Raw genomic sequence first — 20385 nt, 5'->3', positions numbered from 1 at the left:
CCAAACAGTACCTAAAGGTCTTATTTCAATCAACTGGAGGGAAAATAAATAAAATCAAAATTTGAAATTCAATTTTTTTAGCCAATAAAACCGTTTAGACATTATTTGCCTCAGCCAAATAAAGCCCAAAAAGCAGTTTTTGGGTTTCCGTCTCGCAAAGCACACCCTCAAGACCTTGCCTTGTTTAAAATTTTGGACGGTTAAAAAAAAAAAAAAAAAAAAAATCACGGCCCTCATTTACGAGCCTACTCTTTAAAAACCACTATTCATTCCCTGAGCCTAATTTTCGAGCCCACTTTTTACGATTGGGATGGACCATCTCACTATCTCCCAAATTTATGGGATCCCATTGAAAAAACTCTTAAAATCATTTAAATTTGAGCCATGATTTTTTTATATTTATTTTTCAGTATTTTTTTTATGAAGAAACTCAAAACTAAGATAAGATTGAGCAATCTAATCCATATTTAACCCGAAATCGCTGACTCAAGTTCCATCTCTAAATTATATATACACATACATATATACGTATTAAATTCTATATTTTCACGATATACTACAGTTTAGTCAATTTATTTTTATTTTTTTTAAAAAAACAAAGCAACATGAGAAACAAAAACAACAAAACAAAAACCACCTACCTCAGCCAGGAAGATAATGGAGATCCTTCTCAACCGCCTGTGAGAATAAGAGAGGCCACACCTCCCAACTGAAATCAAAATTTAGTCATTACTGGCCTCAGCCAATAATCTAGTCATTTACTCATTCTCTGTATTAGATAAATAATTAAAACTAACATAAGTCTATGACTCAGAAAAATAATGAAGCCTGAGGTGAATTATATCTAAACTGAAATTTCCTTGTCAAGTTTAAAATCTCAGCATTGTTTTGGCCGGATTTATTCATTTATGCTTGGATTGAAAAATTCAAATTGAATACTACTGCCAGCTTGAGGTTTTGGACTGAATTTTGATCCTGCATGCACGGGCTGCTACCGATTCCCATTATTCCCCAATCCGAATTTCCATTTATTGGTCGGTGGTCATCACCCACATTGTCTGATGTGTTTTGATGACGTATTATCGTTTAACAATTATTCGGTCCAAAATATTTGTTTATTTATTTAAAACATTAATGTAGTACTTTTTATAATATACAAATTTAACTTATAAAAATTAAATTATAGTATCACTATTAATAAATAAAAAAATTATTTTTTTTTCTGTCTTAAAATAAATGTCTGTTTCTTTTTGTGAATTGGGACAGATGGAGTAGATTAGAAGACGGTTATTTTGGGACGATGCAATAAATTACAGTCACAGTACAAGTAGCTGCTTACGAGTCTACGTCAAAAATTACATACCAAATGTTAAAATCTAATCGGTTGGTTTGTTTTTCTAATCTTATCTAGCCCCCTTCAATCGCCGGAAATCTGATACACACAGACACACCATCGCTCACCCATGGTGGCCAGGGTTTTGGAGCGACGACGAGGATGATTCAAGCACCCTCGGGTGAAAATGCCGGCGGGTATCGTACGCCACCTTCCCATCGTAGATCGAATTGCACCTGCTAGCTATGGCCGTTGCAAGGTTTGTAGCTCCAACAACTTTCGCGTTTCATTTGCTGGGTGTTAGATTTCGTTCTCAATGCTTAATTTTGAGTTTGTCATAAATTTTCAATTTCTGTATTGATTTGCACCTGAACATGTTTTGGATTGCTCTGAATTAGGGTTTATATTTACAATTAGATATTAGCAACCGGAAAATCTAAAAGGTACAGACTTTTATAGCACTGAAATTCGCACTAATTTGTTGTCAAAATGTGAAGATGAAAAAGTTTTAATTTAAGCAGGCATTTGCAAATGGAATGGATTTCTTTCTGTTTCATTTATATGTATGCACACGCACAGTGAGACTTCAGAGATAGAGATAGAAAAGTTGGAAATAGGGAGTGATGCAGGCATAAATTCTTTAACAAATAATTTTGAGGAAATTCAGATGGAGAGAAAAATTATGCTGTTAAGCTACTTTCTCTTTCGTGATCAAAGCCTGATCAACAACTTAAAACATGGAAGTGGAGCTTGCTTACTTAAAGAAGTAGAAACTGAAAAAAATTACATCTTGATAGGAAATTGAAGAAGATGGTGTAACATCAACTAATAAGAAGTCATTCTGGAATTGGTACTGCTGCAAAGGCTCCCTTTGTCTCCGACAAATGCGTTCAAGTTTCATGGATATACATTAGTCATCCATGTGGCTGAATGCACATGTATATGTTCAAATAGTGGCATAAAATTTTGCATATGTCTGGTTATAAAAGAAAAGTAGCCAAGTTATGGGCTTTGTTTGTCTCAAATTTCAGTAGCGAAAGGATTAAGAAAACATAAGTCATTCATACAATTGAATGAGTTTGCTTTTCATAGAGTTCTGGTTTCGAAGGTGACATCATTGGCTCCTTCTTTAAAATAGAATCCAATCCAAATATCAAAGAGGCCTCTTTTGATATTAAAGACTTCTAACACCATAAGACAAAGTACCTATTTTCCTACAACCAAGAACAACAGTAATTTTTTCAGTAACGTATTTTTGACTATTCCAACCGAACTTTCTTCTTATTATTATTTTTTAATATTTTTTTATGAGAAACATAATGAGGACGAGAAGTGTGTTCATGCAAGTGGATGAGGTTGCATGCCATTGTGAATATTACAACATTTGTCGGTAACATTGAGGAATGTCCACAACATGATCTGAGTTCTTCTGGGCTTCTGGAAAATGGCATTCCAGGAATAAAGAGGAAATTATTTTCATCCTTGTGATAGCATGTAGAGATGTTTTCATTGAGGGCTCTATATTGTCCGTTTGTAATAACGACACTACAAAGGGTTTAGTTGCCATATCTAAGGTTTATTCTCAAATACAAATGGGTACTAGTTACATGACAATGATACTTTTAAATTCCAAATACCAGTAGTTGCTCAATCTTTTTTTTATTTTTTATTTTATCAAAATGATGAGTATAACTATTGCCTATATTTTCACGTTCAAAATGTTGCTATTATCAAATTCTCATAATCTACATGATATAATAGAAAATTCATTTATTCAGGAAAAAAAACCAATAGCTAATTCATTTTGTTAAATGCAGACATTTGGCGTTTGGAAATGTTAGGAGGCTTGTGCATTCTCTTCTCCCAAGCCAGAAGACCAGCTACTTTAGAATAAATAGTAATGGGACACAATTTACTGTTGGGCTTCCTTACACCCTATGCAGATTGTATTCGCTATATAAACTTTCAAATAAAGGAATTTCATGTACATTATGCAAATCGAAGGAGAACTTGTGGAAGAGTATTGGTTCTAAGAACTTCTATGTCATTTCACCAAGTAATATGATTTCACGCCATGCTGAGATTGCCTGGAAAAGGCTGTCTCATATTTGCTCCTACAGCGGACCTATTTTATCGCCAATAAATAGGATTGCTTGTGCAGTGAGCCTTGCTTTGATTAGATCACAACTGGTAGCTCCTGGTGTTTTTGCTTTCATCATCGGAGAGCTAGCTTGGACACAAAGAACATGGGCAGAGGCAGCACACTTCTCAACAGGGAATACTGTATACATGCATGCACAAGATGGGCATGTTTACTTAACTTCATTTGTGTTCACACTTTTAGAGGGCTTGATATTGTTTCTCAGAGCAATATATTTAGCAATTTTGTTCACACCCTGTATAGCTATGGCTCCTTTTGTGGATTCCTTTGGTATTGAGTTTAGAAAGACATGGCTTCGTGTCATACATCTTACATTAGAAAAAGCCGGCCCAGCATTTATTAAATGGGGTCAATGGGCAGCAACAAGGCCAGATCTCTTCCCCAGAGATATGTGTGCTGAGCTTGCAGAACTTCACACCAAAGCACCAACTCATAACTATGCCTACACAAAAAGAACCATTGAGAAAGCGTTCGGCCGCAAGTTGCCTGAAATTTTTGAAAAATTTGAAGAGGAACCTGTAGCATCTGGAAGTGTCGCCCAAGTTCATCGAGCTACTTTAAAATTCCGACATCCTGGGCAACAGATTAGGCCCTTCCTTGTAGCTGTAAAGGTTAGACATCCAGGTGTCGGCGAAGCAATTAGAAGGGATTTTATATTAATCAATTTGGTTGCAAAAGTTTCGAAGTTCATCCCTGCGCTGAAATGGTTGAGACTGGATGAAAGCATTCAACAGTTTGCTGTTTTCATGATGTCTCAAGTTGATCTTGCCAGGGAAGCAGCTAATTTGAGTCGTTTTATTTACAATTTCCGCAGCTGGAAGGATGTGTCATTCCCGAAACCGCTATATCCCCTGGTGCATCCAGCTGTTCTAGTGGAATCTTACGAGCACGGTGACAGTGTTTTGCACTATGTTGACGAGCTTCAGGGACATGAGCACATTAAAAGTGCACTTGCTCACATTGGGTCTCATGCACTTTTAAAGATGCTTCTGGTACAATTTCTTATGTTTTTGTTGGATTTCTTTTTCTTGTTTTTCTTCTCTATTATTTTCCTTTTGTTAAAATAATGATGATCTTATAGTTGTTGAACTGCGGCTTCCCCTGTTGAGCAATACTGTTGTTTTCATTCAGCAGCAAGAAGCCACTTGTCAGCATAATGTTCACATTAGAGTTTTAGCAAATGGAGCCTGATTCTTTTATCAACTTTTTGAAATTAATTAAAGAGCTATTATACCCTAGGTAGCATAGACACGGACACGCACACGATACAACACGAATACGTCGACACGCTAAATTCTAAAAAAGTAGGACATGGGTACGGTGTGGACACGGCTATATGCAAATATGAGTTTTTATTTATATACATCTATTGAGTAAGAGTATTATAAAACTTTTAAATCATTTCTAATTTCTATACGAAGAGTTGCTCTGACATGATTTAGAAATTGGAGTTATGCCATTATTGTAATGATTTTTATATCATATAAACCATTATTACACTACTTTGTTATTACAATGTTTTTGTTTTAAATTATTAAGGATCTTTTTATGCTTCACTAGTGACCATGTATGTAATACCAATTTTCTTAGAGAAAAAAGTTGAACAATTTAGAATGTGTTCGTACTATTTTAAAGATTACCGGGCATGACTTCTCTACATGTATTTGTGTATATAAGACTAGTGTTAGAAATGACGGAAAGTGTCGGCCAAGTGTCTAGGAAGTGTAGGGGAAGCATCGGCTAAGTGTCGAAAATAATAAAATTTAATTTTTAATTATGGACATGGAAATGAAGTGTCGGATATGTGTCCGAGGAGTGTTCGTAAAGTGTTCTGACATGGATACAGTTCCTTCATAGAAGTGTCCATGCTTTATGTGCTTTCTAGACTATACCGATATGTTTGTCAAGTTATTCAGTTTTTTATTACGGAGTATTAACTATTAAGCTAGAGAAAATTCCAAAGTTTTTGGTAAAACTCAAACCCAGATAGTTGGCATAAAGTGATCTCTTATATTCTTATTTTTTATTTTTAGAGCTCAACTTCAATCCACGTGATTTTGAATTTAACTCATCAATTTGAAAATTTCCATTGTGGATTAATAGTTAATTTCTCCTACTCAAATAATTCAATGATTGTTCTGACATTTTATTTTATTTTTCAGGTAGACAATTTTGTCCATGCGGATATGCATCCTGGAAATATTCTCGTTAGAGTATCTCAAACCAAGGAATCACACAAACCGCTGCTTAAATCAAGACCTCATGTTGTTTTCCTTGATGTAGGCATGACTGCTGAACTTTCTAGGAAGGATCGAGTCAATTTACTGGAGTTCTTTAAGGCTGTGGCGCTTCGAGATGGTCGCTCTGCGGCAGAATGCACTCTTAAATTATCTGAAAAACAGAACTGCCCAGACCCCAAGGCTTTCATTGAGGTGATTCGCAAGCCTTCTATATTTTTTCATTTAAGAAATGGAAGCTAATCCTGGTGACTTCTGCCACATTACTGAACTTCTTTGCATTCATCATTCTCCAAAGACCATTTTGTGCTTTGTACTTCATTTGTAGCAATTTTGTTGCCTATACTCTTAAAAGCATTATTGTTTACATTTCTAGAAAACATGTCTTGATAATTTGAACTTGAAAACTAAATATTTGTTCTAGTGTCTGGAAAAATGTACTATGTTACATCTTTACTTATAAAAAAAATTAAAAATAAATAAATAAAAATAAATAAATAAATTGTACTATGTACATCTGAAACAGTTATGTGGTAGAGGAATTTCTGCAAATTGCTAGAGATAATAAGAAACAAGCCACCTCGTTGACCATCTCTGTTTTCTTTGAAGCTTGTATCATGTAGAAATGAAGATTTGTATATATTGAATATAGAGATACAGAGAGAAGGAGAGACAGCGAGAGAGAGAGACTAAATTGCTCAGCCCATTTTCTCATATATCTTTAACCCTAAAACATAAAGGGAGATATATACAATACAATAAAGGCCTAATTACATAATGGCCACAAACCCTATATCTAATTACAATAAGACCCCAGCATAAATACATATATACATATAAGTGTTTCAACACTCCCCCTCAAGTTGGAGAATGTATAACATATAATCCCAGCTTGGAACAAATTATTTGTAACCGATTATGACCAAGAGCTTTAGTAAACATATCAGCTAATTGATCTTCAAACTTCACGAATGGAGTAGAAATGTTTCCACTCAATATTTTCTCTCGAGTGAAGTGACAATCAACTTCAATGTGCTTGGTTCTTTCATGAAAAACCGGATTGGATGCGATGTGAATAGCTGCTTGGTTATCACAGAACAGTGGAATAGGAGTCTTGACTAGTAACCCAAGTTCTTCAAGAAAATGTTGTATCAACGTTAACTCACTAGAGGTATGGGCCATCGCCCTGTACTCTGCTTCAGCGCTAGACAGTGCTACAACTGTTTGCTTCTTACTTTTCCATGTAACAAGGTTTCCACCAACAAGTGTACAATAGCCTGTAGTAGATTTCCTATCTGAGGGAGAACCAGCCCAGTCAGCATCTATGAAACCTGTCACATTAAGATTACCATTAGATTTATATAGTAATCCAAAACCTGGAGCTTGTTTGAGATATCGAATAATTCGAAGAACAGCATTCCAATGTGGTACTCTCGGAACACTCATGAACTGACTTACAACACTAACTGCATATGAAATGTCAGGTCGGGTGATAGTGAGATAAATTAGTTTCTCAACTAGGCGTCAATATCTGCCATGATCGTCAAATAAATCACCCTCATCAGGTAATAATTTTATATTTGGGTCCATAGGAGCATCAGCAGGGCGAGTACCTAACATACCTGTTTCTTTTAACAAGTCCAACACATATTTTCTTTGAGATAGACTTATACCTTCCTTGGATCTAGCAACTTCAATACCCAAGAAATATTTGAGTTTGCCTAGATCCTTTGTGTGAAACCGATTCTGTAAGAACAATTTTAACTTTGCAATGCCGTCAGAATTATCACCTGTTATAACAATATCATCTACATATACCACAAGAAATATAAAGCCAGTCTTAGTATGTTGGTAAAATACCGAATGATCTGTCTCGCATCTGTTAAGGCCAAAGGAAAGTACCACCTCGGAGAATTTTTCAAACCAAGCCCTTGGAGATTGTTTCAATCCGTACAGGGCCTTTTTAAGCCGACATACAGCATAACGAGACTCCCCCTGAGCAACAAATCCAGGTGGTTGCTCCGTGTAAACCTCTTCATGTAAGTCACCATGTAAGAAAGCATTTTTCACATCTAATTGAAACAATGGCCAATTGCGATTGGCGGCAATAGAGATAAGAATTCGGATAGAAGAAATCTTCGCAACAGGAGAAAAAGTCTCATCATAATCAATACCATAGGTTTGTGTGTATCCCTTTGCAACAAGGCGAGCCTTCAATCGCTCAACAGATCCATCATGGAGATATTTGACAGTGTAGACCCACTTACAACCAACCGTTTTGGAACCGGGGGGTAAGGAAACAAAATCCCATGTCCCATTATGATGAAGAGCATCAATTTCATCTATCATGGCATTGCGCCAAGCTGTATCAGATAGAGCATCCTGCACAATTGTGGGAACAGCAGTAGCAGATAACGTGGATAAAAAACAAGAAAATGAGGGCGATACCTTTTTATAGGAAACAAAGTTAGATATGGGGTGTGCAGTGACACATGAGCGAACACCCTTACGTAATGCAATAGGAAGATCATCAGTAGCAGGAGGAGCCTCAATGGAAGTAGACAATTGGGGGGGGGGGGGGGGGGGGGCTACTCGTGATCGACGGCTATACACTTGAAGTGGCGGTGGCACATGAGGTGATTGTGGTGGGTCACAGGGTAATGAATGTGACACAACAGGCAACGGAAGCAGTAGCTCGGTTTCTAAAGACGAACTATGTGAAGAAAAATAAGGAGTATCCTCAAAAAAGGTAACGTCCATGCACACAAAAGCCTTACGAGTGCTAGGATCCCAACATTTATAACCTTTTTGAGTCCGAGAGTATCCAATAAAGAAACACTTGATGGCACGAGGAGACAATTTATCAGCGCCAGGGCGTAATATGTGAGCAAAACACACACACCCAAAAACACGAGGCGGCAATGCAAATAATGGTTGAGTAGGAAAAACAAAGGAATAAGGACATTTCCAATTAAGAACGGAAGATGGCATACGATTAATTAAATAGCAAGCAGTTAAAGCAGCATCGTCCCAAAATGCTTTTGGTAGATGCATATGTATCATCAATGTACGAGCTATTTCAATTAAATGCCTATTTTTCCGTTCAGCTATGTCATTTTGTTGAGAAGTATAAGAACAAGAAGTTTGGTGCAAAATACCACGAGAGTCGCAAAAACTAGAAATATCACCTTTGACATACTCCATAGCATTATCAGATTGTAAAGTACGTATAACACACCCAAATTGGACCTCAATTTCTTTTAAAAATATTTGAAATATGGAAAACAGTTCAGAACGGTCTTTTATTAAAAACAACCAAGTCATCCTTAAATAATCATCAACAAAGGTAACAAAATAAGAAAAACCTGAGTGACTAGTGTGACGAGCGGGATCCCAAATGTCCGTATGTACTAATTCAAATAAAGAAGACCGACGATTAACAATACGAGGAGGGAAAGGCACTCTATGGTGCTTACCCAACTGACAAGATTCACAATTTAAAATAGACACCGACTCAAGGTAAGGCAAAGCATACTTCAAATACCGCAACGAGGGATGACCTAACCGATAATGCCACTGGTACACAGACATCTAGGAATGTAAAGCAACAGTGGAAGGTTTGCAATCCAAATAGTAAAGGCCATTTCTGTTACTGCCCCCACCAATCGTATGTTTCGTGTTGAGGTCCTGAAAGACACAAGACGAAGGATAAAATGTGACAAAACAGTTCAGAGCTTGAGTCAATTTACTTACAGATAATAAATTAAAGGGAAAATTTGGAACTAATTGCACAGAGGATAAAGAAATGGATGGGGTTAATTTAATTGTTCCTTGGCCAATAATGGAACATGTTCTACCATCAGCTAGAGTAACAAAAGATGAGGAACTAGACTTCTGAAAATTAGAAAATAGAGAGGCATCACCTGTGAGATGGGTAGAAGCCCCAGAGTCAATAACCCAAGGGGATGCTGAAGTCTGTAAATCGGACAAGCATGCAATATTACCTGATTGCACAAAATTAACTACATCAATAGAGTTGGGATGTGTCCGGTTGACCAATGCACTGAACTCAACTTGTGATAGTGATAGTGTCACAGTGTCACTAGTAGATGCAGGTGATGGTAATCCAGAAGTCTGACCGAGAGAGGGATGAGACCCTGCAAGGTCAGAGGAAGACACTGCTTGATTTGCCCATGCTGGTTTCCTATGAAGAGTCCAACAGTTCTCAACAGAATGGTTAGTACCCTTACAGTGGCTGCACATACGAGTGTCACTATGTCCACGACCACGGCGATTGCGACTTCTATCACGGCCACTACCGCCACGAGAACTACCTGAATTTCCACCATACCCTCTGTTGCCACTAGGACTATCACGACCTCTAGAGGACTGTGGAAAAATAGAAGGAATCATCATAGCTTAATTTTCTTTCACTCCAGTGGGCGTCACATGTGATTGTTCTGAAACCCTAAGTAAACGGGAATAAATGTTACCCAAAGATGGGAGTCCTCCATCACCCGCAAGAATCTGGTCCCGAATATTATGAAGGTTCGGGTGTAAACCAGCAAGAAAAATAGAAACAGAAAATTCCTCACGTTGTCGCTTGAGAACATCAGGATCAGTAGTCAAGGGGTGGTACTGATTTAATTCATCTAACAGGCTTTTGAAATTACTGTAATACTCACCAAGGCCTTGACCAGTGAAGTCAGATTGACGAGAATGAAATATCTTTTCATATAATGAATATATGCGAGAAACATTTGTGTCCATAGAGTAAGTTTCTTTAACTGCATCCCAGATTGCCTTGGCAGTGTTGACAAACATAAAAGTGGATGCAATTGAAGGTTCCATACTGTTCCACAACCAGGACATAACCATATAGTTATCAGTTTCCCACTCCTCATATGTTGCTGATGTTTTTGATGGAGGATCAGTTGTAATAAGCTTCAGCTTTCGTCGGGCACCTAAAGAAATCTTTACTGCTTGAGCCCATAGTAAGTAATTGGAATTACTTAATTTCATAGATGTAATTTGCAGCCCAACAGGATCAACATATGTTGCAGAAGATTTAACTCCAGTAGACCCAGAAGCAACATTTGAATCGTCCGACATGGAGATATGAATATGGAAAGAAAAAAAAACTTATCTCCGCCAAGTTAAGATGCCAAATCTGTAGCGAGGAACCAAAAAAGTTGTTGCACCTGAGAAGGCCAGACCAGAGTTGAACCGGGAACAAAAGAAGACTCGGAGCAGAATAGACCCGGTAAGTAAATCGGGCCGGATCTTGAATCGGGTTAAACGGGTCGGATCTTGAGCCGGTCAAACGGCCCGGATCTTGGATCGGACGGTCTGGATCTTGGATCGGGTCAAACGGGCCGGACCTTAAACCGGGTCGGAACAAATCCGGATTATATTAATCTGGATTAGGGTAGCGAGCACCCTGTAGCCAAACACCATTCGTCTCTCAGCTCTCCGGCAAGTACGCAGCAGCAGCGACGATGGAATCACAAGCAGCGATGCACCTCGCGATAGCCGTCGGTGACCAAACAACCAGCAGCAACGACGACGACAGCCGCCGGTGAGCAGCAGCAAGCCAGCAAGCATCGACGGCAAGAGAAAGCGGTGAATTCATTGACAACTGAAACGGCAACAACGCGAGTAACCAAACTGGGTTTCAGATCTGAGACCAAGCAACGAGCAACGAGCAGCGACGACAAGAGAAGGCTGCGAGTTCGTCGACAACCAAAAAACGGCAGCAACACCACCGTCACGAGCTCTGAATAGATCTACAGATTAGATCTATACAAGAACAATGCAATTGCAATTTCCCACACTCACAATTTCGATCCGCTCTGATACGATGTAGAAATGAAGATTTGTATATATTGAATATAGAGATACAGAGAGAAGGAGAGACAGCGAGAGAGAGAGACTAAATTGCTCAGCCCATTTTCTCATATATCTTTAACCCTAAAACATAAAGGGAGATATATACAATACAATAAAGGCCTAATTACATAATGGCCACAAACCCTATATCTAATTACAATAAGACCCCAGCATAAATACATATATACATATAAGTGTTTCAACATATACCATGCATAGATCAATAGATCTCATGTTTGCATTAACAGGGGAAGAAAATCGTTATTGAATATAAGTTGGTGTACTTAACAGTAACTTATATGAATATGGATATCCACTGTTTATAGAATATGCACCAGCAAATTTAAAATCTGAGACTCCGGATTATAATTATTTTGCTTTATATGGGATGGTGCTTCCCATAAAGATTTGTGTATACCCACCCTTTCTTAGATGTCAATTTGTGTCAGGGAGAGTGGAGTGAGCTTCGCTCCCAATTTTGTGACTTGGGTTTTTTGTCAACCAATGCTGTTATGTCGGCCCATCCTTCAACTAATAGATGTATTTAGGCTCTTACCATCTTTAGGCACACTAATTTTTCCTTCACAACTCTAGTTTTGCAGCTTTGGCTGTCTTTCTTGAAATGATTGTACACTATGTTATGCACGCATTTGTGTTATATTGCCATCCAAACATTTTTTCTTGTGATCAAGTTTACATGAAGCCATAATTAGGGTCCTATGGGGACCTTGAGTGTCTCTGTCAATTATCTGGATATTAATTGGGTCTATTAATGTATAATAACAAAACATTATAGTTTCCTGATGTGGTTAAGGGTTTAGAATTAGTATTTTTTTTTTTTCTTAATAAAAAACAGAAATAGAATTATGAGTTCGTGTAAAATAAACTCTTCACTCTCGAACCCTAATCACTCCACTCTCAAACCCTAATATTAGGGTTTGAGAGTGGAGTGATTAGGGTTCGAGAGTGGAGAGTCTATTTTATAATGTTTTCTTAAAAAAAAAATTATAAAATCTTAATAAATCTAAACCCTTAACCAGATCAGGAAACTATAATGTTTTGTTAGTATACAATACTAGACCCAATTAATATCTATATAATTGACTTAACTAACCAATCTCAAACTGAGCGCAGGTTCTTCCTTTCAAAGTGGGCAGTTTGATTGTTCAATTTATTTTGTTGTCTTTTTTGTTATCTCTGCTTAAAGAATAGCTCTAAAAAATCAATTCTCTGTAGTTGTCTTCTTTTTAGTCTCTCTCTCTCTCTCTTCTGAAAAGAGATTTTACTGGTTTAACAGGAAATGGAGAAATCTTTTAATTTCTGGGATTCTGTAGATGGTGATGGCATTCATGCTGCTGAGTGTATGCAACAATTGCTTGAGCAAGTTAGACGTCATAAAGTTAATATTAATGGCAATGTTTGCACTGTGATGGTAACCACTTTGATCCTAGAGGTATCTTCTGGCCTTCATTAAAGTACCACTATTGGCTTTCATACCTACCAAAAAGAAAAATTAATGAAAAAAAGGAAACTTAGAATTTACACTTGACTTTTGTTTTACAGTATTCCTTTGTGGGAAGTTTTTATCATATTTAATGACTCAAAAAGTTCAAATTTTAACTATTTGGTTGCTCTATGACTGCTAACTTTTATGATATGTTTTTATGCAACGTTCTTCTGCAACCCTTAAAGGCTCTTATATTCCCCTTTGTCTTCCCACAATTTGGCTTGTTGATTTTATTTAATGGCTTTCTAGTGCCATTGCATCACTTTCCAACTTGTGGTGGACTAATTGTGGAATCTGCAACACTATGCTCGATAAAATCATTATCAGTAATACTTTCTTGTATTGCAAGTTTGGTATCATAAATCAACTGAAGTATCTTGCCATGTCATCAAGTTTCTTTGGGATTTACAATGTTATAGCAAGTAGATATATCTCTCCTTTTAGTAATTTGTGTTGCTTAATTTGTCAATCTCCAAAACTGGATCATAAATCAACTGGTTACCATTTCTATATATTTTGTCTGATTCCCTATTAGAACCTATTGGCCAGTGAAACATTAATTTTTTATCTAGTGCAATTGGGTCGTGAGAGACTGGGAGTGAACTCCTTCATTTGTTGGAAGTCTCACTTCTTCCATGTGACATAGGCACTCTTTTCAAAGTGTGACTAGGAAGCAGCATCTTCCCCTTTGGGCGTGAAACGAGGCACACTAATGGTGGGTCATTGCAAGTCAGACTCTTAGTTTTTCCTCTTCTTTGGGTATTGGGGTCCATGAAATGCTGACACCCATTTGACATCTGAGTAAACTTTAGTGCCATTCTTTTAACACTTAATATTCATATTGGAGCTACAGTTAACAATCTAAGGTGTCAACACTTACGGGAGATCCATAATTTTGACTAATGAATATTTAAGCAAAACAGACTGCTCCCTTTCTTCCCCCGCCCCCCAAAATATATATCTATATTAATTAGATAATTTTAATAAAATAGGAGAGTCGGGAGTCTATCTAGCACTGATTTATGTTGCTCCCAAAGTGTTGACGCACTCTGTTCCTGAGATCCTTCTCAATGAAAATTGAGAATTTTCTCTTCTTCCATAGTAACATGTTGATATTTTATAGTGTTGGTGTAATCGTCTTTTGTTTCTTTGAGAGCGCTCCCCTTTTAGGCATCTTTAATGAAATCTTACTTATATAAAAAAAAAAAAAATTACATGTTGAGGTTCATATGCTGGACAGGTATTCCAATCTCCCACCAATGTCATGCTGTTGATGCTGGTACGTTGGGGGAAATAGGAGAGTCCATCAAGCATTGACTATAAGTCCTCTCAGTCTTGTCTTCCAAAGTTTTCTAGATTATACATACAAACAACATAAAAAATAAAAAATAAAAAAAAAAGAAAGAAAGAAAGGAAAACAACTGTATTAGCAATAGTACTATATTTTTATGTTATCCATGAATTTCTTTTGCAACTAGTTGCAATAGATCATTCAGAGCCATTTAGCTCAACTTTCATCTTTTTCAATATATTATGTCGTGTATGTGGGTGCATGTGTTTAATAGAGGAAAGGAAAAGGGATCCTATTATTACTGTAACAGCAATGCAGAATTCTCCTTTCAAGGGGATTGGTTTCCAACTTGGGTTCTCTTGTAAATTTAGCTTCAGCAACATTTCCCTTTAGAACCTGTATATGCACCCTCACAAACATACTTTCCCTCCCCTCACACCCTCTCTCTCTCTCTCTCTCTCTGTGCTCGCATGCTTGCCTGAGGCTGTGAACCAATATGCAAGATCTGCAAATCCGTCTACAGTTTGTGGCTCTCGGGAACAGAATGTGTTTTCTCATAAATAGAATTGGGCAGTTTCAGAGCCTAGGAAAAGATGTAGCAAGGATTTTGACTTGAAGGGACAGCATTGTCCTTTAACAGTTATTAATTTGAAGATGCCTTAAGCATCAAATTATGCTGTGGCAATAGCACTATACTCTTGACAATACTTGGTGGAAGAAAATCTTAGCAGTTTTTTGAACTAAATATTTAGAAATGTTAAACGACATTATTGATATTCATTCGTTGAACACAAGAGCTCTTAGTTTTGCTGCCTGCCTTTCTAACAATAGAATTCTAAGAAAATTGCTGCCACGAGTTATCTTTTTAGGTTACAGTAGGTGTTTATCTTCCTTGAAAAAGAATGCTTGAAATTTTTTACTTTCCATGATCTGGTAGAATTTCTTTTAGCTGCAGAATTCGCACATAATTTTTTCTTTCTTACCTTTTTTCTTTTTTTATCCTTTTGCCTTGGAAAAAACTATATTATAATTTAAAAAATAGAAAGGTTAGACATCTGATTTAATCACATTCTAAATTATGTTTTTCCCATTGCTTTTATCTTTTTATTTTCTTCTCTCGTAGGGGTGGCAGCGAAAGCTTGATCCAGAGTATGATGTGATGCAGACACTGCAAACAATGTTATTCAAAGTTGACTGGGCGGAGTCTCTCTTCTACACAATTGAAGGGCTCATGGCCCCATAGAAGGTGCCCATTTGTTCCTTTTTATTCTTGACCAATTTTCGCAAGGTTATTGTTAGAACAAAATGATACCAAATGCAATCTCGAGAAATAATGATACATATAGCTGTCCTGAGAGAAAAAGTGTGTCAAATTTATTCTTTTTTCTCCTTTTTCACACACCTCTTATAGTTTTTGTCTTTAATTGTCTCTAGGAACCCATCAATATGAAGTTGTTTGTTGGAAGAGTAAAAAGTGGCATTCTTTTTCTTTGTGATTTTATTGTCGTGTTCCTTTTGTTCATGTGATGTTGCAATGTTCAAGGTTTGTAACGTACTTCCCTGAATGACTGTGGTACTGCAATTATTTACATGGGGTTCATTTAGTTAATGGATCAGATATTATGATAATACTCTCTTCTTAACAGGGTCAAGCCCGTTTTTTTCTCTTCCCTTTCTCTGAGAGTTGTGGTTTGGAAGGAAAGAAAGAGAGAGAGGGGGTGGGGGTGGTGGGGTGGGGGACACTTTTAAAATTAATAAATTAGTATTGATATATATGTGTGTGTGTCTTTACAACACAAGTCTTAATATATATACTCTTCATATAAAAGTACACCTAATACTCTGAGACAACATTATTTTCGAACACATATTTTGTAATATCACTAGCCAAATTTGGCATTGGACTTTCTTCCCATTTTTCCTTTTGAGAAACTAGTAACAGAACAAGGAAATAAGAAAAAAGAAATTCAGAGGGGACAAAAAAGATGCTAGGGTTTCGTTGGAAGAAAAAGAAGAGGAAAAGGAGGAAGAGGGGAGAGAGAAGTTAGTGTGTACAACTAATTGGCTGGTGTTACATTGTGGTGGTTGCAACTCTTCTCTGTCAGTAGCTTTCCCTTGTTAGTTGAAGAAAGTATACTTTCTGGACAAATAAGTACAATAGCTTGTTACTTTAAATGCACCGGTTAGAAAGTGTGACATAATCCACATTGAGGGTAATACTAGGGAAGAGGAAGGCCAAAGTTAACGTGGGTAGAGTTGGTAAAAAAGGATATGATAGCATGTGGTTTGAGTAATACTATGGCCTTAGATAGAGCGGAATGGAAACGTAAAATTCAAGTGGTGGACCCCAAGTAGTTGGGAAAAAGGCTTGTTGTTTTGTATATGGTAGGATTTTGTAAGAAAAGTTTTGGGTGAGAATATTCAGCCTCTGCTTCTTAATCGTTTCATTTCTCTTTGATGATTGTGGTCACTCTTATTGAGTCGAAGACATACATTTTTGTTAAAGATTGCTAAATTGAGTGTTATCAACCCATAGTAAAGAAGTGTTGAAACAATTGAGTACTCGGTGATGGTTTTGAATCATTTTCGAATTTGTTGGATGGGTTGAAGATCCATTAGCAGATTGAAAGCCAGAGTAATACAAATATGTAGTACATGTACTTGTCCTCCTAAGGTTATGATATCAACATGGCTTACCTCCTTTCTAAAAAATTTGATCACTTCCATGCTATTGATGACCACTTAAAATATGTCAATTCTATGATTAGATAATTACGTACTGGGCTCTATACAGCATTTTGTTAAAAGATGCAGAAAAATTATGTTTCAAGACTGTCTTTAAAAACAGAACTGTGGAGATTCATCATAATATTGGTGGAACAGTTCCTGATAGAAAGCGGACAGTTTAAAGGCAGGCTAGAAACCAGCCAATGATGCCTCTTTTCAGGGCTTTTGTGAATGATTTACAGTATGGTACTGTAGGCTGATCTTTTCAAAGTGTTTGTATTGGAAAATAGCTGTGTTTAAGGGAAGAATGTCATCTCCATGGTAGAGCTTTTGTCTGATCTTGTTTGTAAAAATTGAGGACTGTCATATGTCTTGTTTAAGAAAACACCACTAGACAGTACCATCTATATGGTCAAACACAAGTATAAATACAAACTTATGGGCATCAAGGCCAGTTGATTCATTGAATGAGGTTGAGTACTTTAGCCACCTGTGTAGATTTTTAATTTTCAGTATAACAAGAAGAAGGCTATTGATTGGAAGTTCAGGGCGATGCAGGTATAGAGAAAGGCGGCCTTATATTTTGTGAAATACAGGCTCCTTAATGTAAATCTTTATAGGTTGACGGAGCTGATTAAAAAAAGAGTTGATGTTCTCCAGAATATGGGAGACATTACAGATGAAATAACTACCTTTATATGAGCATATTTATATCCGAAGATCGCTGTTTATCTAATCTTGCTAAGGTTTTGCACTCTATTCCTGATATAAATTTAGCAGTAGGACCCAAAGAAGTAGGGAATTGCTAAAAATGTTCATATGCATGATGAGATTATGATGTACTAAATTTTTTCCAAAAGCAGGTCTATAATTACTTGCTTTGAGGAGATTGCTTTCATTATAGCTTTTCCAAATTTCTAATATGCACATATTGTTTCATCCAAAATTCTAGACAAAGGAAAACTAGACATAAACATCATAATCTGATTCTTAAAGATCAACAAAGAGAAATTTTATGTGAATATATTTTTCAGTTCTTAAGCCTTTCGGTTTTACAAATGATTTAGGGTGGACTCAGTTGGAATGAGTACATGGCCATGAGTAAAATGAATATTAAGGAGGGACTTCACGCCCACCATGGATCTTCGCCGGTTCTGAAATCTGTTTCAACCCATGGAACAAACAACACTTTTCCATCATCAATATCTGCATGTGCCAGAGCCAATGACTGTTCCAAAGTAGGATCAAAAGTCAGTAATTAGCATTTTAAGACACACACACACACACACACACACACACACACACATGGAGAGAGAGAGAGAGAGAGAGAGAGAGAGAGAGTAGTATGTTGGTTACCAGAGGAGCAGGACCTCTAACAACCCTGCCTTGGTTGTTGTATTGAGATCCATGGCATGGGCAGATGAACTTGTTCTCGGCACTATTAAAAGGCACCACACAGCCAAGATGTGTGCAGACTGCGTTAATGCCATAGGTGGCTAGGGTTCTGTCATTCTCTACCACAAGGTAGGTTGGATCTCCCTGCAGCCATTCATTTCAACACAATACAGAGATATCAGATTACAATTTTCTTAAAAAAGAGAAGGTATCAAAAAAAAAAAAAAAAAAAGATGGTAAGAAATGAGAGCACCTTCAAGCCTTGAGTAAGGGTTCTGTCACCAGGTCCATGAGTCTTGAGCCATTCATCTGCAATCACATCATTTCCAAGAGCATCCTTTGCCACGATACCACCTCCTTCACCTCCTGACCTGTTGAAATAAAAAATTTCCATCACATGGATGCCCATCAAACACCTATAAATAAGTTGTCTAGTTTTGTAAATTTGATTGATAATGATGAACTTTTACACCCTTGCAAATTTAAAATTGTTACGTAAAGTTGTTTAAAATTGAAAGACTCTGATTTAGTGAGGCCATCTCATCGTGTGCCATGCTCACTTTGCACAATTAGCACCTTGAATAGCATTAACAAAAGACCCATTTTCACGTTTCTTCCATCTAGAATTTAAACTAAGAAAAGCAATGAATAGGAGACTGACAATTTTTAATCAATCAAATTGAAAATATATGAAATTTCAGGAACAAAGTTAATAAAATTTGCAATGATTTTCAAGGAATACAACATATAAATTTGATATCGTAGTGCGTACAATATGAACGAAAAAGAGTCCGCTATAATTCACAAGACGCTTCAACATCAACAGCATCTTTAATAAAGATTAGGAGAACATATCTACCTCAAATAACAGAAAATCCCTATATTTTGCACTGTTATAAGAGTTGATTCAAAAAATATATTCATATACATACAACTACAAGGGTACTACTACATATACTAGTACTTAGAAAGGGCCTTGTGGTGTCTTCTCTACCCACTTTGAGTGGTGATGATTATAGTTTTTAAAAGGGCAGAATGAGCGTGTGAGTAGTGTGTGTTTCTTGTTAATTTAAAAATAAAAAAAACCTAGTAGTTCACAATAATAATATTGTACTGACCCGGGTGGAGCAAAGAAGGTGGCGTAAGGGACCAACATGAAGCCGGTGGGGAGAGAAATGGCACCGAGAAGAAGCAAATTCATGGTCTCCCTCTTACCCATGTCCGGGACACGGTCGGCCGGGATGCTGGTGGCCTGGCACGTGACCTTCATGCTTCTTTCCTTTCCAGCACCCAATTGATGATGAGTCCTTGTGGACTTCACCATTAGAGCTTGACATGGTGAGAACATCCCATTCTTACTCGAACACAGCTGAAATCCACAACCCAATTAATATATTAACATCATAAAGAGAAGAAGAAATACCCATTTTTATGTTATGTTATGTAGTTGGAAAGAGAGTTTTGGAGGTGAGAGAGTGGTTTACCTGAGAAGGGGTGACAGGAGAGAGAGTAGAGGCAGCCATGGAGCATAGAATTGGGAAACAAAGAGTGTTGGCTCTGTCTGATTATGTGAGAGAGAATGTAAACAATTGGGAATGTGGATAAGTTTAGATGAGTGGTTGATGGAAGATGATTACAGAGCCACATGTTAGAGATTGGGCATTACCAATTGTGCAGATTTGTTACTTGTTTTCACACGTGTGAGCACAACTCCTCCAGTTCACTCGTGTGACATGTGACATTTTTAAAATTTGAAATATGATACGAATTAAATTCCAAAATTTTCCTTCTTATTTATAAAATTCACAATTGATTCATGTTTTTCTATCATAATCTCAAGTCAAG

At 37.0% G+C, this 20385-nt stretch overlaps 2 protein-coding genes across 3 annotated transcripts; one reads left to right on the top strand and one right to left on the bottom strand.

The window, feature by feature from the left end:
• The first annotated feature begins 1347 nt into the window (after positions 1–1347).
• Positions 1348–15914, top strand: LOC132308507 (uncharacterized). Of its 2 annotated transcripts, XM_059806602.1 has the most exons (6): positions 1348–1592; positions 3151–4486; positions 5657–5926; positions 12918–13073; positions 15542–15664; positions 15853–15914. In XM_059806602.1, the coding sequence occupies exons 1-5, from the start codon at positions 1579–1581 to the stop codon at positions 15659–15661; spliced, it is 1896 nt and encodes a 631-aa protein (XP_059662585.1). In that variant the 5' UTR covers positions 1348–1578; the 3' UTR covers positions 15662–15664; positions 15853–15914. The 2 variants fall into 2 exon arrangements, with proteins under 2 accessions (XP_059662585.1, XP_059662584.1); XM_059806601.1 differs by having other exon boundaries at positions 1349–1592; positions 15542–15914.
• Positions 15915–18109: 2195 nt separating this feature from the next.
• Positions 18110–20183, bottom strand: LOC132308506 (cytochrome b6-f complex iron-sulfur subunit, chloroplastic-like). The gene is made up of 5 exons (XM_059806600.1): positions 20025–20183; positions 19659–19909; positions 18794–18911; positions 18502–18684; positions 18110–18373 (listed from the first exon to the last, which is right to left on the bottom strand). The coding sequence occupies exons 1-5, from the start codon at positions 20061–20063 to the stop codon at positions 18272–18274; spliced, it is 693 nt and encodes a 230-aa protein (XP_059662583.1). The 5' UTR covers positions 20064–20183; the 3' UTR covers positions 18110–18271.
• Between the last annotated feature and the right edge of the window lie 202 nt (positions 20184–20385).

Source organism: Cornus florida, unplaced genomic scaffold (genome assembly GCF_030987335.1).
Source record: "Cornus florida cultivar Cherokee Brave unplaced genomic scaffold, ASM3098733v1 CherokeeBrave_3.0.0_Hap2_Chr05, whole genome shotgun sequence".
Classification (NCBI taxonomy): domain Eukaryota; kingdom Viridiplantae; phylum Streptophyta; class Magnoliopsida; order Cornales; family Cornaceae; genus Cornus; species Cornus florida.
The sequence above is the reverse complement of the archived record's forward strand: the minus strand, read 5'-3'. Positions and strand labels throughout refer to the sequence as shown.

Bases quoted from the DNA above. Each gene is read 5' to 3' on its own strand.
- LOC132308507 (XM_059806602.1), top strand. The intron at 4,487-5,656 runs GTACAATTTCTT...TTTATTTTTCAG, and splicing joins CACTTTTAAAGATGCTTCTG to GTAGACAATTTTGTCCATGC. The intron at 5,927-12,917 runs GTGATTCGCAAG...CTGGTTTAACAG, and splicing joins ACCCCAAGGCTTTCATTGAG to GAAATGGAGAAATCTTTTAA.
- LOC132308506 (XM_059806600.1), bottom strand. From the start codon at position 20,063: ATGGCTGCCTCTACTCTCTCTCCTGTCACCCCTTCTCAG. The intron at 18,685-18,793 runs GTGCTCTCATTT...GAATGGCTGCAG, and splicing joins CCCTTACTCAAGGCTTGAAG to GGAGATCCAACCTACCTTGT. The intron at 18,374-18,501 runs GTAACCAACATA...ACTTTGGAACAG, and splicing joins TTAGAGGTCCTGCTCCTCTG to TCATTGGCTCTGGCACATGC.